We start from the raw sequence: 15521 nt of genomic DNA, 5'->3' as shown, positions 1-15521 counted from the left end.
TGGACAATCAACTGTGCAAAGGGTTTGCACAAGAATGGGTTCCGGGGTTGTGTGCCAAGAAAGACTCCACGCCTCACGAGTAGGCATATAAAGGTCAGGCTGATGTATGCCAATGACCACAAAGATGATGAACTTCGGGCTCTCTGTGCTGTAGTCAGATGAGACAAAGGTGGAGTTGTTTGAACACAACCAGCATGGGCACATTTGGTGACCGAAGGGACAAGCCTTCAACCCCAAAAACACTATTCCAAATCTGAAATACGGTCGTGGAATCATCATGGGTTGGGCTTGTTTGGCTGCCAATTAAACTGGAGAACTTCACATAATTGATGGCACCATGAAAAAGGAAGACTACATCGAGATTATGGAAATGCACTTGCATCAATCAGCAAATATGCTTAAGCTTGGAAGACATTGGTAGTTCCAGCAAGACAACGCCCCAAAGCACACATCCAAAAAAGTTCAAGAATGGCTTAATAGGCATAAAGTTAGGGTCATCGACTGGCCAGCCCAAAATCATGACCTTACCCCTATTGATAATATATAGACTACATTGCAAAAAGCTATGTTTAAAATACATCCAACAAATCTCCATGATCTTAAAATATATATTTCATTCTCTACAATTTATTTTGATAAAAAAGTTACAAGATGAAATTATGTGTACATATTGCGTATAAATTGGTATATAGAAGAATTCAATTTCTTTATGGACTAATAATGTACATACATACATACACATTGAATTATAAAAAAAAGTGTCATGCTTGTAAAACATGTAACACAAATTATTTCCTCGTGTCAACTACGTACATAAATGTTTGATATTTTTTACTCTCCGTTACTTCCCTTCAATTCCTAAGCATAGTACTTTCCTTACGTATTTAAGCACGTCAACATTAAAATATACATAGTTGTCAGTACACTATTCTTTAAAAAACTCCAAATGTACCTCCTTGTTCTATTTTATACCGTCTAGAATCTGATGTTTAAGATGTATAATTACTGAGGATGTGAAAATTATCTTAATCCTCGTGATTGTAAATCAAACAAACAAAAATCATGTTGGCAAGTTTGATGGACTATTTATCTACTGTCATGCATCACTATATTACTCGCTAATACTTTTAAATATACAAAATGGAGAAAAATAATTAATAATAGGACTAATATTTTGTAGGTTACCAAACTATACTTTTATAAAAAAAAGTTAGGTTCAAGAGAATTTCGACAGTTTTCACATCCCTAATGATTTTTTGATTGTTAGTATTTTATCTTCATAACCAATAATTTTATGAAAAGTGATTATACTAGTATAGTTCGCATTTAACCAAAAATCTTTGTTCTGATATCGATGGAAACTTTAATTCTTAAACTAGTGTTGATATTTGTCATTTATATTAACAAAACAAAATTTGATGTCTGTTTACAGCCTTTTTGGTTTGCGCTTAGTATCTTAAAACTGGATGATTAATTGATCTAAGAAATGACAATCTAGCAACAAACGTATATACCTAAAGCTTAACGCGTCATATTTAAAAAAATAATAATGATAATGGTCAATTGTACGTTGAATTCTCAGGAGTTAATAGTACATAAAAAGGGTTTATATATCTTAATGCAAGACAAAAGTACTAAAATATTGTTAAAAAATGCTGGCAATTTTAAATTAGTTTTAAGTATTAAATATTTTTATTTAATTATAATTTTATACTTGGCTATAAATCTATAAAAACGAAACTTTTTAAATTGAATACACTATGAATATATTTAACAAATTGGTTGAGAAACTTTGAGTTATAGTTTTACAAATAAGTCTAAGCAATACAATTTAAATATGCTTGTAAAAAATAAAGGACCCTTTAAAAAATATGTGTAGATACATTTTACATGTACGAGGTGTAAGGTGACTTTTCAAATTTCGTTGGCAAATATACATGTGGTATACTCCATTTTTTATATTAATACACTCGCCATGAACATATATTTAGTTTTTTTTTAGAGGCATAACGGTTAGAAGTACTTTGTAGCTTTGGGGTCTTTTACTATTAAAAAACATGAATCAAAGAATTCGCATCAATTTTTGTGCAAAAAATGAAATTAAATGCTCCAAAACCCTTGAAATTTTAACAGTGGCATACAGTGAAACTGTTCCGAGCAAAAAAAAATGTTTACAATTGATACAACTTCTTTTAAGATGGCCGAGAAGATGCCCAAGACGATTCTCGCTCAGGACGTCAAACATGTCAACAACAGATATAAACGTTGAAGCAGTGAAGAAAGTTGTGGTCGTACGCTCAATAAATCTTGAAGTTATACACCGCTTGCAAGAAACAATGTGAAGAAAATGTTAGGAATTGTAGAAAAACAAATCATGGCTATTGCATTACGATAATGCACCTGCTCACTCCTCTTCGCTTGCTTTTGGCCAAAAACAACACCACACTCATTTTCATTCACATAATCTCTCCCTTCAATCCTCTTACATTTTCCTCTTAAATATTTTTCATTTTTGGAGAAATTTTTGCACAATACACTTGATTTTTTCTCTTTTTCTTTCTCCTTTTTTAATAGATTTTTGCAGAGTTTAGGAAAGTATTATTTACTCTACTCTTTTCTCTTCGTATCTTTATCCCATTGTTCGGCTCTAAATCTAGTATTATTTTTCCTATCCTACTCTATTTTTTTGTTCTGATTGTAGGTTTGTTTCGTTTTTTGTTCAATTTGAAGAAAATAGAAATTAATATGCTTGGAGGGGGAAGTGTATTGTTGGTATCATTTTTATTCATTTTCACCATCACATAAAAGCCTACATCAGCCATGGTTTTGTGGTATCAAATGGGCTTGTGGTACTTTAAAGACTAAATTGAAGTCTTTTAAGACAAATTGTTTCGTTGGGTGGCAACAAAATTCCCAGCGTTAAAATGTTCTTCCAACTGGATGGAGCTCCTGCACACTCGACCAAAATTACCCGATTTTTCTTGGGCAAAAAATTCAATGTCTGGGAGAAAACAAATGGGCCACCCTACAACCTCTAGAGACAAACCCCCTTGACTATTCAGTCTGGCTGCTTGTTGAGGTAGTAAGAAGTGATATGAGAGCCATTTTTAAGTAAATTTCAAGTTTCCATTCAGTTTATTATGATACTAAAGCATCAATGAAATAATTGAATTATTTTTGACCATTATATTATAGGTATACCTGTGAATTCAAAATATATAAAATAATAGATAAAGAAAATAATATTGAATTTTGTAGAAGGTAGATTATTTCTAAGTTTTATCGAACAAAGCATGTTGTTCCATACAAAATATGACATTTTCCATCTCTCTTTTTCAAATTCATCGTTGGGGTAGATAAATAATGGGCATGCAAAACCATCTAAAAATCTCTATAATAAGGTTGTTAATTCCAGAAATTTGTTAATAGTTCAGAATCTAATTAATTACCATCCCAAAAACATTGAATACAGAAAATATTTAAATAGTTATAAATTTCAAAGAAAGTGGAGTAAAAGTATGATATACCTGAACTATTAAGATGATAATACCCCAAAGAAGTGACGGAGGTTTTAAAAAATGAAACTTTCTTCTTTTTATTGTTATTCAATTTGATACCGTTGCTTATTTGATTGAGAGTTTTTTTGTTTTTTTTCGTTAGCTGAGGAACTCCCTATTTGTAGTCATATATTTATTTTGTATTTATGATAACCTCATATTGTAATATGAATAATATGTAGGGTGTACTAGAGGTATGTAAGTTAAGTACTTAAGAGTATTTTCTCTTTTGAAATAAATATAATTAAAGAATATATACTATGTAATTAGAAAAGAAATAACTTGTCATTATCTGTAGGATTACAAAAGTCAAAAAATAATATTCCTTTGGCATAAACAGAAGTAAAAAACTGATGTTTGATTCTCTTTTAAAAAACACTCTGAACATATGTTGGTTTTTTACCTATTAATTGATTTTTCTCAGGATATAATCATGGCATATAAAATACAAGAACATATTGGGAATTAAAATATATTTTTGAAAAGAATAAATTTATCCTTTTAAATATATATATATTTTTTTTTTTTTTCAAAAGTTGACTCCAACCTGCAAAAAGGGTAAAAGAAATCATCTCAAAAATTCTCGAAAACCAGATATTATACGAAAATACTAATTATAGATTCGTGGTCAGCTTGTCAAGTGCTACTCCAATTTTTATATTTTTGAAAAAGTAAAATTTTATTGACTTGTGTATGTATAAATAAATGCAGTTGAGGGAGGGAGAAGAGTTGGAGGAAATTAAGAAAGACTAGTTTGGTTGGAAGACTCATATACTTAATACAAATTTTCTAACTATGTATATTATTTGTTTTAGATTTATATAGTTGGTCCGGCAATGTCACTGTTTGGTCCGGACATTACAAATGATTTTGTCAAGTTTAATAATTACCGGGTGTATGGCACATTTCTACTTATTACCATGGGAACTATTGTGTTCATTGGAGTGCGCTTTGTGAATAAATTCGCTGCAGTGGCTCTTGCATGTGTACTTTTATCCATTGTGTCCATTTACGTGGGCATTTTTGTAAATATTGGAGGAAATGATAAGGCCAAGTATGCTGAGAAAAAATATAAATTATCAAAAGTACATAAATATTAATTATTCAAATTTGATTTGCTGCTTTTTTCAGCTTCTGCGTCTTGGGCACAAGAATAGTTCGACAAGTAAATAATTGTACAAAAGAACAGGGATCAGATTTGTTTGAACAATGGTGTAAACTCAATGGGACATTAGCTTCAAACGACACATCTGCTCTCACTCCTGGAGACTACGTATGTGACGAATATTTCAATAAGAACGAGGCTTTTATGAAAAGAGGGATTCGGGGTCTTTGGAATGGAACCTTCTATGACAATGTTGTTTCTACTTATAAAGATGTTGGAGATTCTATCTCGAGCAGCTCGGAAGAATTTGAGTATAATCTTGGAGGGGCACCAAAAAGAGGCTATATCACATCAGATATCTATACTTCCTTTGTTATCCTAGTTGGTATATTTTTTCCCTCTTGCACTGGTATCATGGCTGGTTCAAATAGATCTGGAGACTTGGCTGATCCACAAAAATCAATTCCAATCGGTACAATTATGGCTATTCTAACAACTTCAACCGTTTATTTGTCAAGTGTTCTTTTATTTGCTGCAACTGTGGATCCTCTTCTACTTAGAGACAAGTAAAATAAAAATAACATTACTTCATCATCCTTCAAAATAATAACTATAATATTTTTTATGACAGGTTTGGAGAAAGTATTGGTGGAAGTTTGGTTGTGGGTAACATTGCCTGGCCTCATCCTAAAGTAGTAGAAATTGGATCCTTACTCTCTACCATTGGCGCTGGACTTCAATCCCTTACAGGAGCACCTCGATTACTTCAAGCTATTGCTAAGGACGGAATTATTCCATTTTTGGCTCCATTTCAAGTCCAGTCTGCTAAAGGAGAACCTGTTCGAGCTCTTGGAATTACACTTTTGATCTGTGAAGTTGCAGTTTTGATTGGTATTTTATTCTTCTTATATAAACTTTGATTCTTAATCTTGGGAAATAAAATTTATAGGAAACGTTGACGAAATCGCTCCACTTTTATCCATGTTCTTTCTTATGTGTTATGGATTCGTAAACTTGGCTTGTGCTCTTCAAACCCTTCTTAGAACTCCTAATTGGAGACCTCGATTTAAATACTATCACTGGTAAGTGGAAATAATTTGAGTTTATGTTTTTGACTTTGTTGTAATTGTACAACATTAAAAAGATAAGCCCTACCTAGATTTTTTGTCTACATAAGTCTTTATTTTATGCACATATTATCAAGGTGTATTAATCAACCTATATATATATACCTATATAAATTATGAAGATTCTTATTTCTGGCTTTGAAATGAAGAGAAATGAATTTTACTATTTAATGATGCAATCATTGCTTTTATCCAAATAATTTTCCCTTTAAAAAATATGCTGTCTATTCTAGGTCTTTGTCTCTACTTGGAGTCGTTCTATGCATTGCTGTTATGTTCATGAGCAGCTGGTATTATGCTCTTTTAGCTATGGGTATTGCTGGAATTATTTACAAATATATTGAATATCGTGGGTAAGAAATTTATGCTATAATATTACATACATACAATTAGTTGAATGATGTTATAAAAGTATGTCTTTCTTTAAAGTGTTTTACATTTATATTATATTTATAAATGTACTGTTGTGAGATATAAAGTAACAAAAAGAAAGATAGAGCAAAAAATCAAGTAAAATATTATATTTTCTTTTAAGAGAGAGATTATATGCTAGTAGAGATAAAGAGAGATTTATACATTCATAAAGAAAGGGAAAAAATTCACCCTACACAAAATAGATAGTGATATGAAACTCTGATTCATTTTTCATTCCATGTCACGAATGTAGAGCTGAAAAGGAATGGGGAGATGGTATTCGAGGATTGGCACTCTCAGCAGCAAGATTCAGTTTACTTCGCCTTGAAGAAGGACCTCCTCACACCAAGAATTGGAGGCCCCAAATCTTGATCTTGGCTAAATTGGATAGTCAATTAAAGGTGAAACACAAAAGGCTATTTGCTTTAGCCTCTCAACTTAAAGCTGGAAAGGGTCTTACCATTGGTGTGACGGTACTAGATGGCCATTTCGGAAAGATGTATGGTGAGGCTCAAGCTGCCAAATTTAGCATTCAACAAGTCATCAAGGATGAGGCAGTCAAAGGATTTGCAGATGTTGTAGTATCCAAGGATATCTCCGATGGTGTTTGCCATTTGACTCAAACAACTGGATTAGGAGGAATGAAGCCCAATACTGTCATTCTAGGATGGCCAAACAGTTGGCGCAAAAAGGAAGAAGACTCTTGGAAAGTCTTTGTTGATTCAGTTCGCTATGCATCTGCGGCTAAAATGGCCTTACTTGTACCCAAAGGTATTCAACGCTATCCAGACTCTGGAGACAAGGTGAAAGGAAACATTGATATTTGGTGGATCGTCCATGATGGAGGTCTTCTCATGCTATTGCCTTTCCTTCTTAAACAACACCGAACATGGAAAAATTGCAAACTACGAATTTTCTCTGTAGCTCAACATGAGGATAATTCCATTCAAATGAAGAAGGATCTCAAGACCTTTTTGTATCATCTTAGGATTGAGGCTGATGTCGAAGTCGTGGAAATGCAGGATTCGGATATATCCGAGTATACGTATGAAAGAACCCTACTAATGGAACAAAGGAATGAAATGCTCAAAGAAATGAGAGTTTCGGACAAAAGAAAAGGAAAGATGGTAAGAGCTTTTTCGATTCACATTTATTTTTTGACAGGAATCATCTTCTCTCAAATTGAGGATATCATATATTAATTTTTGTTTTCTCTCTTCTTTTTTTTTCCATTCACTCATGCAGACACGTCGATTGTCTTTAAATAAAGGTGTCGGGGAATACAAGGTATATATACGTAATGAACCCCTCCACTACTATTATTTTTATAGTTTTACACATTTTCTATATGTGAGCTTTAAAAAAGACCCAATTAAACACTCTTTTAATTCTTTATTATAATATGATTAACAACCCAGCCAAGATTATTATAAATAATAGTTATTAGCATTAATTAAATTCTTTAATTAGTCATGCATAAGTATATTCAATTACAATATACACAGCTATTAATATAGATAAAAAGAGGCTTTCTAATAAGATTTTACTGCAAAGCTTAATCAAACCAAATCATAACTTGCTTTTTTCCTCCACTTTCATGTTGTTCTTGCACTACAAATAGAAAAAAAATTATCTCACTATAAAAAGTTAAAACAGTCCTACTTCATTGATGAATTTAAGATTTTGTAAAAGAAAAAAAGAATTGAGATTCCTTGTAGTCGACTTTTGAAAAAAATGATGGACAATTTTAAAAGGTCGACACCCATAAATTGTTTTATAGAAAACTATACATAAATGAGTTAATTTTTGACAAATTCCTAAATTTTGTGTTATCTATAATTTAATTAATCTTAATATAATGATACATTAGTTTTTGACCATATTCAACGCTGTAACGCCCACTAGGTTAATAAGCTTTTGAATTTTCTTCATTTTTGAAATTAACATTATAATTTTCTCCATATAACACCTCTAAAATTTAATTTTTAATAAAATACGCTTGCAATTAGGATCAAACCCTAATTGGTTCGAGAACTGAAAATGCCTACATAGAGTCCTTCTTTTTTTAATATATTTATCAATTATTTAATTATTGGCTTATTATACTCAAATATTTTGGTACAATATCAAGTCGTACGAGTACTAAGGTACCACTTAATTTTAGTCTTTAAATGATACTCCCATTGAAAATCGCTATATATGACTAAAAAAAAGAAATTTTTTATATTCTGAACGAAATAGGTAGTTTCATTTAATTTTAAAGGGTTCTGAAATGTTTTTAATCTTCTGTAGGAAATATGAATAAGACTAAATTATTTTTCTAGGTCGTGGATGATATTATCATTCATACCGATAAAGTTACGAATGAAATTGAAGTGGAAAACATAGTCACAACTCATGTATGTGGTACAGTTCAATCATTGATTCAAATGTTTGCTCTATATTAAATGTTTAAGCATTTAAATATGTGGTATGCCAACACAAAAACAAGCTGGAATGATTTTTTTTTTTTTTTCAAAATTAAGTGTGGATATCATTTATATTCTTATACTACTTATCATCATTGTCAATCAACAAAATTATTCTAATTAACTCTTTAGAAGCCTCACAAATTGTACTTAAAGTAAGCAAAATTGATCTTTAAAATAAACGAATGAGAAGTTGATAGATTTTATTTGAAAGGGCATATTGGAACCAGTATAAGTCTTAGAAATCAAATAAACGTTTAAAATAAATAGTTTAAAAAAGTTAAAAAAGCAAAAAGATTAGGTTATCTTAACTCATCCCATTAATTTGAATTTAAAGCCTACAATTGACTCAAACTTTTCCATGAAATATTGCCTTGTATGAATAAAAACATATATGAATTAAGAAAATATTTTGGGATTTTCTCATTTTCTTGATTTTTGTTCAAGATTGTTTTTATGTTGACGCGCCACAAATGCATTCTCTTTTGCCAATTGTACAACAAGTACTACATTATGTAGTGCAAAAAAGAAATTGCATGTCTGACCACTTAATGGACACAGCATTTATAATATAATACTCCCAAATGAATACTTTTTTTCTCCTCCTAGGCTTTTTTTTTTTTTGTTATACATGAATATATATATACCACATATAGATATTTCCCTTTTCTTTAATTGGAGTAACTATTTAGTCTTGAATAGGTATGCTTCAACATGAATAAGCATGAACTTGTTCCCTTCCTCTTCTTTCATTTGCATGCAGTTTTTTTCATCTTTTTATTTTTTCTCCTTAGGTTTATATTTTATACTGATTTTATTATATTAATCTTTTTAATATATATTACATATTTACACCTCTTGATCCATGCATGACCTCAATATTTTTTTACTTTCTGTTTGTGGATTATTCCATGCATTGCATATTTTTTTTTTTTTTTTTAATATTGCAATTTTATTATTCTACTTTCAGGTGGAAACGGTTATTGAGAATAGTCGAGCTGATGTTCCAAACATTGAAGACAAAATACCACCCAAGGTGAAGTTTTCTGAAGAAATAGACGAAGTGCGTGAGCAAATCCGATAATATTAAAAAAAATAGAAATCATTTTTGACATAGAATTCAGAGCTATTATCCGCTTTTTTCTTCTTTTTTTATTACATAATTGTTCTTGTTACCGATGATAGTTCAGCCACCATTTGAAAATTACCTTGTTTCTTATTCCTGTTCTCCGCCTTTACAATTGACGTCATTCTTAACATAATAGTACTCAATGGCAGCCTGGCAGAGGGGGGTCGTGGGAGATGTGCCTTCTTGAAACATATTTTTAAAGGGCAGAAAGTTCAAAATAAATATTTTTCTCACGTTTTACAAAAAAAAACAATCATTTTTATAATAAAAAAACATGATTAAACATAACTTTTATAACCAAAATCAAATTCAAAATTATTCTCATAAAAAATGAAGGAAAAAACACAAAAATATTATAAGACGGTTATATTTACCCATGGTCTTCTCTGTGAATGTAGTGAGCAGACTAAATCGTTAAAAATAAATTATCCTGATAAAGTGTCGAAGGACACAATGTCGAATGAACTAAGTGTCAAAGGGACAAATTGTCGAAAAACTGTTTCTATAAATGCACTCGTAAAAAGACTTTGAAATTGAACATACACACAAATAATAGTAACTTGATTTTTCTTATATATATTTTTTAGAAAAATAAACAGAAATATTCTTCACCGTTTAAACGTTTTTGGTTTTTTTTAAATATCACAAGAGTATGTTTTTTATGAAAAATATTATATAAAATACGATTTTTCAAAAAAAAAATTATATATACTTCTTTCTACATGTATATAAGTTCCAATATTTGTAGAAATGTATAAAATAAAAATTTTTTAAATTTTTAATCGAATATGTATTCGTAATTATAAAAAATTGGTCAAGTTTTTCATCAGACGTCCATATTTTTTTTCACTACAACTCCATTTTGTAATTGACAATCCTTTCTCTTGAAGCCAATACAAAAGAAAAATGCAATTTTTTTTGTTTGATTTCTGAAATGTTATTGCGTCATTTTTTTTTTTTTTTTTAATTTCATTATCTCTCAAGATTTAAAAAAGAAAACTTATTATAAGAAGGATCATCAAGTTACTATTTTTTGTGCATATGTTCAACTTCAAAGTATTTTAAGTATTCGTAGAAACTTCTTTTCGATATTTTGTACGATCGACACTTTGTCCAACTATCGTGAAGGGTGAGCCAGGCCGCCACTGATAGGACTGACTAATAATGAAATGACTTGCGTTTGGGTATACATACTTGACGTAGTGACGTAGGCTACATTCTTCTTCGCATATTTGATGACATCAAAAACCATGAAATTTTGCATGCTCCAAATTGTGCTTATATACATAGGTCTAGAGCTCAACTTCTAATACAAAAACTCGCTATCTCCATGTAATTCATCATTAGAATTTGAACTCTAAAATACGATTAATAATAATATCCGTTCCTAACTTGACCTTCATTCTTCCCGCCGGTCTTCTTCAAGTTTGGTAGCTATAACATATCCACAAAGTATTTTGAATTTTAGATAAAATAATATGTAATTCAAGCCAAGAATGGAATACTACGGAATATATTTATTTATATGCTTTAAAGGAAGTGCATGGTGCATGATAAATATGCATATTAGGTTTATTTTAAGTTATTTTATCAGAAATGTTGGATAAACATAGTTCGAAATTGTTTATTTAAATTGTCTTTTAATTTACTAAATTTCAGTTTTTTGTATGAAAACAATCGATATCAGTCAAAATAGATCCATTTATTACTCATGAGTAACTATTTTAGATAAATATTCTGTGGAAAGTTATTAAATGTATAGCTTTTTCGTATATGAATATTTACGGATTCAAAAAATAATATATAAAAAAAAATTGTGTCGCGTACTTTTTTGCCCTTAATATATGTATTATATAAAATCAAAACTTATTTATTTAAAGTGTTTCATTCGTTAAATTTCATAATCATAACTTTTTCACTGTCAGAAACGCTTTTCAAAAGAGAAGAAGTTCAAATCTTATATATTATACATAAAAGAGAAAAAAATGGGGGATATACGCGATACAAAAATAATGTGTTTGTCATTTTTTCATAAAAATATTGATCAATATGACTTTTATATTTCAAAAGAAATATTTTTGGACTATGTGTGCCTAAGATTTCGATAGGAAAAATGAATTTATTGTCTTTTCAAATGTATATATTAGTGTTGGGTTCGGTCTCAAAATCCTAAGCCGGTCAGCAAATATTATGTTCTTCAATGGACTGAACTAATTTATTCCTCGAAAGAATGTAGGTCTAGACCAGTCTCAAAGAAAAATTTGGTGTAAATCTATCATAAAGAAAAATTCGGTCTAGATGAGTCTCATTTAAAACTTGGTCAAAATCTGTCTTAAAGAAAAATTCGGTCTGGATAAGTCTCATTTAAGACATAGTCAAAATCTGCCTTAAAGAAAAATTCAGGGTGGATGAGTTTCGTTTAAAATTATGTCGAGACCGTTTTTATAGATGAATCGCTGATGGTGTCAGTTGTGTTTCAAGTTTGTGAAATTCGTTAAAATGACGTCATATTAAGTTAAATGAAATGGATAAATCATGTTTGTACAACTCATATATCAGAATAAAAACCGAGAAAACTGGTATATGATATTGTGACCGAAAAAATCGCTCCACAGTTTGAAAACAATTAAATTTTCGGCTAGGCTATGATATTGCAGTCTTGAAAAAATATCGGACTGACACAATACTACAAAAGACGGAACCAGAAAAAAAATCGGTCTTGGTCTCAACACTAGGATATATATGTATACATATATATTATATACAATCTACATAGGATATAATTTAAATTAGTTTCCTTTTCTATTTTATCTATAATAAGAGAAAGTTTTCAATTTGCAAAAAAAATAATAATAAAAGAAGAAGTTACTTTGCTATTATTTGAAATAAACTTTTCCTTTTGAGAATACTTTGTGGATATGAAACCTTATTCTATACATATATTATATTTACATAGAGAGAGATATATATATATTCGTTTTACATAATAACTTCGTCTATTTGCAAAATATCAACAATTCATATAGCCTCGTACTTATTTACTATTTCTTTCTTTGAAAAACTCAATGGAGGATTTTTTTTAACAACTGATTTCTTATTTTTTTTATTACGAGGTTGCTCATTCACTTGTATATATAAATATACTGACACAATGTTTTTTTTTTTTTTTAATGAATAGATTTAAAATCAGTATAATACATACTTTGTGTAGTTAAATTAACCAAAGATAAAAGGTGATTTCACGACTAAAACAATAGATATTAATATACCATATTTTTGATTCTGCATGTCTCATGTTTTTTTTTTTTCTTTCTTTCTTTTGGCGTTTTCCAGATCATGGATTGTCTTTTATGATTTTTCAATAATTTAAAAAAGAAGTATTAGTTATTTTTTAAATTATGTTCTAAAAGTAAAATCATAACAGATTAATAAGTTATTTTTTGCATGTTTTTTATATAACATTCGTAATACCACGTGTATTTAACCGTCAGTTTAATCATTCTTTGAACTAACAACATTTTTATTTTTTTTAAACTGCTATTTATTCTTTGGATTTTTAATTTTCAATGTGTTTTTTTACTCTATATACTTTATTGTTTTTCTAAATGACCATTTATCAACGATTTTGTCTATTCAACTTAATAGATTGAAGAAGATAATGAGTTACAAGGCAACTCTCTCACAGTACCAAAGTCTTCAAAGTAAGTCCTATAAAAAGCTATAAGCCAAATGGTGAAACGAAAGCAATAGTATAAATAATATTTATCCAAATATAGTTGGCTACATGAAAAATTTTTCCCTGCTAGGAGAATAAAATTGTCTTAAATATGACATGTTGTGTTGTAAAAATATTAAAAACCGAAACTGAACGACCAATCTACGTTCAGAACACTGATAAGGGAAAGAAGAAGATAATTTGACAGTGGGCAACCAAAGTAACTGTAAATTTTCGTGTGAGTGAGGTAACACCGTGTAACAAGTGGAAACCTGAGAAGGAAAGATAAAATTGCATATGTGACGAACCAAAATTATAAATCTTTGCTATTTCTAAAGTGGCATCTTGCAAAAAAAAAATTATGAGGCCAAGGAAATCTTCCCTAGATAACAGCCACGTTTCGCCATTTTGTTTTATGGCTTTAATCCCTTTCATGCATATCATGAAATAACTAATTCTGTTTATACTTTTTGTATAGTCGTGAGTCTTCTAACGTCAGACGGATGCATACTGCCGTACGATTGAACGAAGTGATTGTCAACAAGTCCCACGATGCAAAATTAGTAATTTTGAATCTTCCAAGTCCTCCCAAAATTATGGGTCCAGACAAAGATGCTAGCTGTAAGTGTGCTATCTATATACATATGTACGCTAGAGCTCCTCTTTTAGAACTCCGTTTTCCTGGGATTTATCGGGATGTTACACCTACAATAAATTCCTGGGAAATTTCGCATTTTATTATTCCATTGTATAAGCTACCTTTATGTAATTCATTCTTTTAAAAGTTGAATAAATTTGAAAAATTCACTTATCATCCCAGATCTATAAATTTAAAATTAGTTTCTGAGTAAAAGAGAAATTCTATAATGTACATTGATTAGGAACATATGATTGATCTAATATTTTTTTCTTTCTAGATATGGAATTTTTAGAAGTTTTAACCGAGGGTTTAGAGCGAGTCCTTATGGTTCGAGGAGGCGGACGAGAAGTGATTACCATTTACTCTTAATGAACTTATCATTAGGGACATTAGCCCATTAGCTTCATATCTAATAAGGCAAATCTCTCCCCCCTCTTTTAATAAAATACAAACACGGATGAATTTATATAAATATTATTAATAGTATAAATATGAAGATTTAATAAGAATTAATAATTATGTCGTCGATATTATTATAATATATATATATATTAACTATGTTGATTTGACAAGATTTTTTTTGTGTGTTTTAAAATTTATGGAAGAAAATGAGAATTATTTTTAAAACAATAATACATTGTCTTAACTATTTATTTACCAAACAAGCATCTTTTTTTTTAAAGTTCTAGTTGATTAATTAATTTTGAAGAAGATACAAGGAGCATGCCTGCCTGTAGGCCTATCTACAAGTAGGCCTATTAAAATAAACAAGTATAATAATATTCAATGATTAATTAATTATATATTAGAGTAATAAAGTAGTAGAATTTCCATCTTTCTAAACGTAAAATTGTTTATTATTATGCTTAATTAATTACATAGCTAGTCAATTATTTCATTTGTTTTATAATTCTCCTACTTTACCAATCTACAATAAGTCAATAATCGTTTGCTTAGAAGAACAACACAAACTTGATAAAAGATTGAACCCGCTAACTCTTAAATTAACTAGCTCAAAATATAGTTCATAAGAATTTAGATATATGTATTTAGTTATGTGTTGTAGCCCACCCCAGCTCAGCTCAGCCCTACCCCAGCATCACTCAATTTATTTTTCTTTCGTTATTTCTAGAACCATGATTATGGAATTTGCCAAAAAAATAATATTTCATTAATTATATACTTATTGTATAAGAAATGTAGATATTTCTTGTAATAAAGTTTTATAACTGCATAGTGTGTGTGTATTAACTTCTGCCACACCAAATTAGTGATATGAGTTCTAGCAGCCCCTGTTTTTTTTTTTGTTTTTTTTTATTATTGTATTTATATTGCTCGTTATTCTATGTATCTATGTAAGAATAAT

General features: G+C 29.8%; 1 protein-coding gene across 24 annotated transcripts in view; it reads left to right on the top strand.

The window, feature by feature from the left end:
• Positions 1–15389, top strand: part of kcc (solute carrier family 12 member kcc) — a 200453-nt gene extending 185064 nt beyond the window's left edge. For 7 of the 24 annotated variants that reach the window (XM_071888480.1, XM_071888479.1, XM_071888478.1 and 4 more), the window contains 12 exons: positions 4373–4611; positions 4689–5228; positions 5294–5553; positions 5612–5744; positions 6023–6142; positions 6457–7330; positions 7449–7490; positions 8528–8602; positions 9642–9734; positions 13446–13501; positions 13994–14136; positions 14433–14713. In XM_071888480.1, the coding sequence (XP_071744581.1) occupies positions 4373–4611; positions 4689–5228; positions 5294–5553; positions 5612–5744; positions 6023–6142; positions 6457–7330; positions 7449–7490; positions 8528–8602; positions 9642–9734; positions 13446–13501; positions 13994–14136; positions 14433–14524 (2667 nt within the window). In that variant the 3' untranslated portion in view covers positions 14525–14713. Of the gene's footprint in view, positions 1–4372; positions 4612–4688; positions 5229–5293; positions 5554–5611; positions 5745–6022; positions 6143–6456; positions 7331–7448; positions 7491–8527; positions 8603–9641; positions 9735–13445; positions 13502–13993; positions 14137–14432 lie in introns of all 24 variants that reach the window. The other 17 variants (XM_071888481.1, XM_071888470.1, XM_071888471.1 and 14 more) reach the window with 5 other exon arrangements.
• The last annotated feature ends 132 nt before the right edge of the window (positions 15390–15521 follow it).

Source organism: Lepeophtheirus salmonis, chromosome 5 (genome assembly GCF_016086655.4).
Source record: "Lepeophtheirus salmonis chromosome 5, UVic_Lsal_1.4, whole genome shotgun sequence".
In the NCBI taxonomy this organism is placed as follows: Eukaryota; Metazoa; Arthropoda; class Copepoda; order Siphonostomatoida; family Caligidae; genus Lepeophtheirus; species Lepeophtheirus salmonis.
The sequence above is the reverse complement of the archived record's forward strand: the minus strand, read 5'-3'. Positions and strand labels throughout refer to the sequence as shown.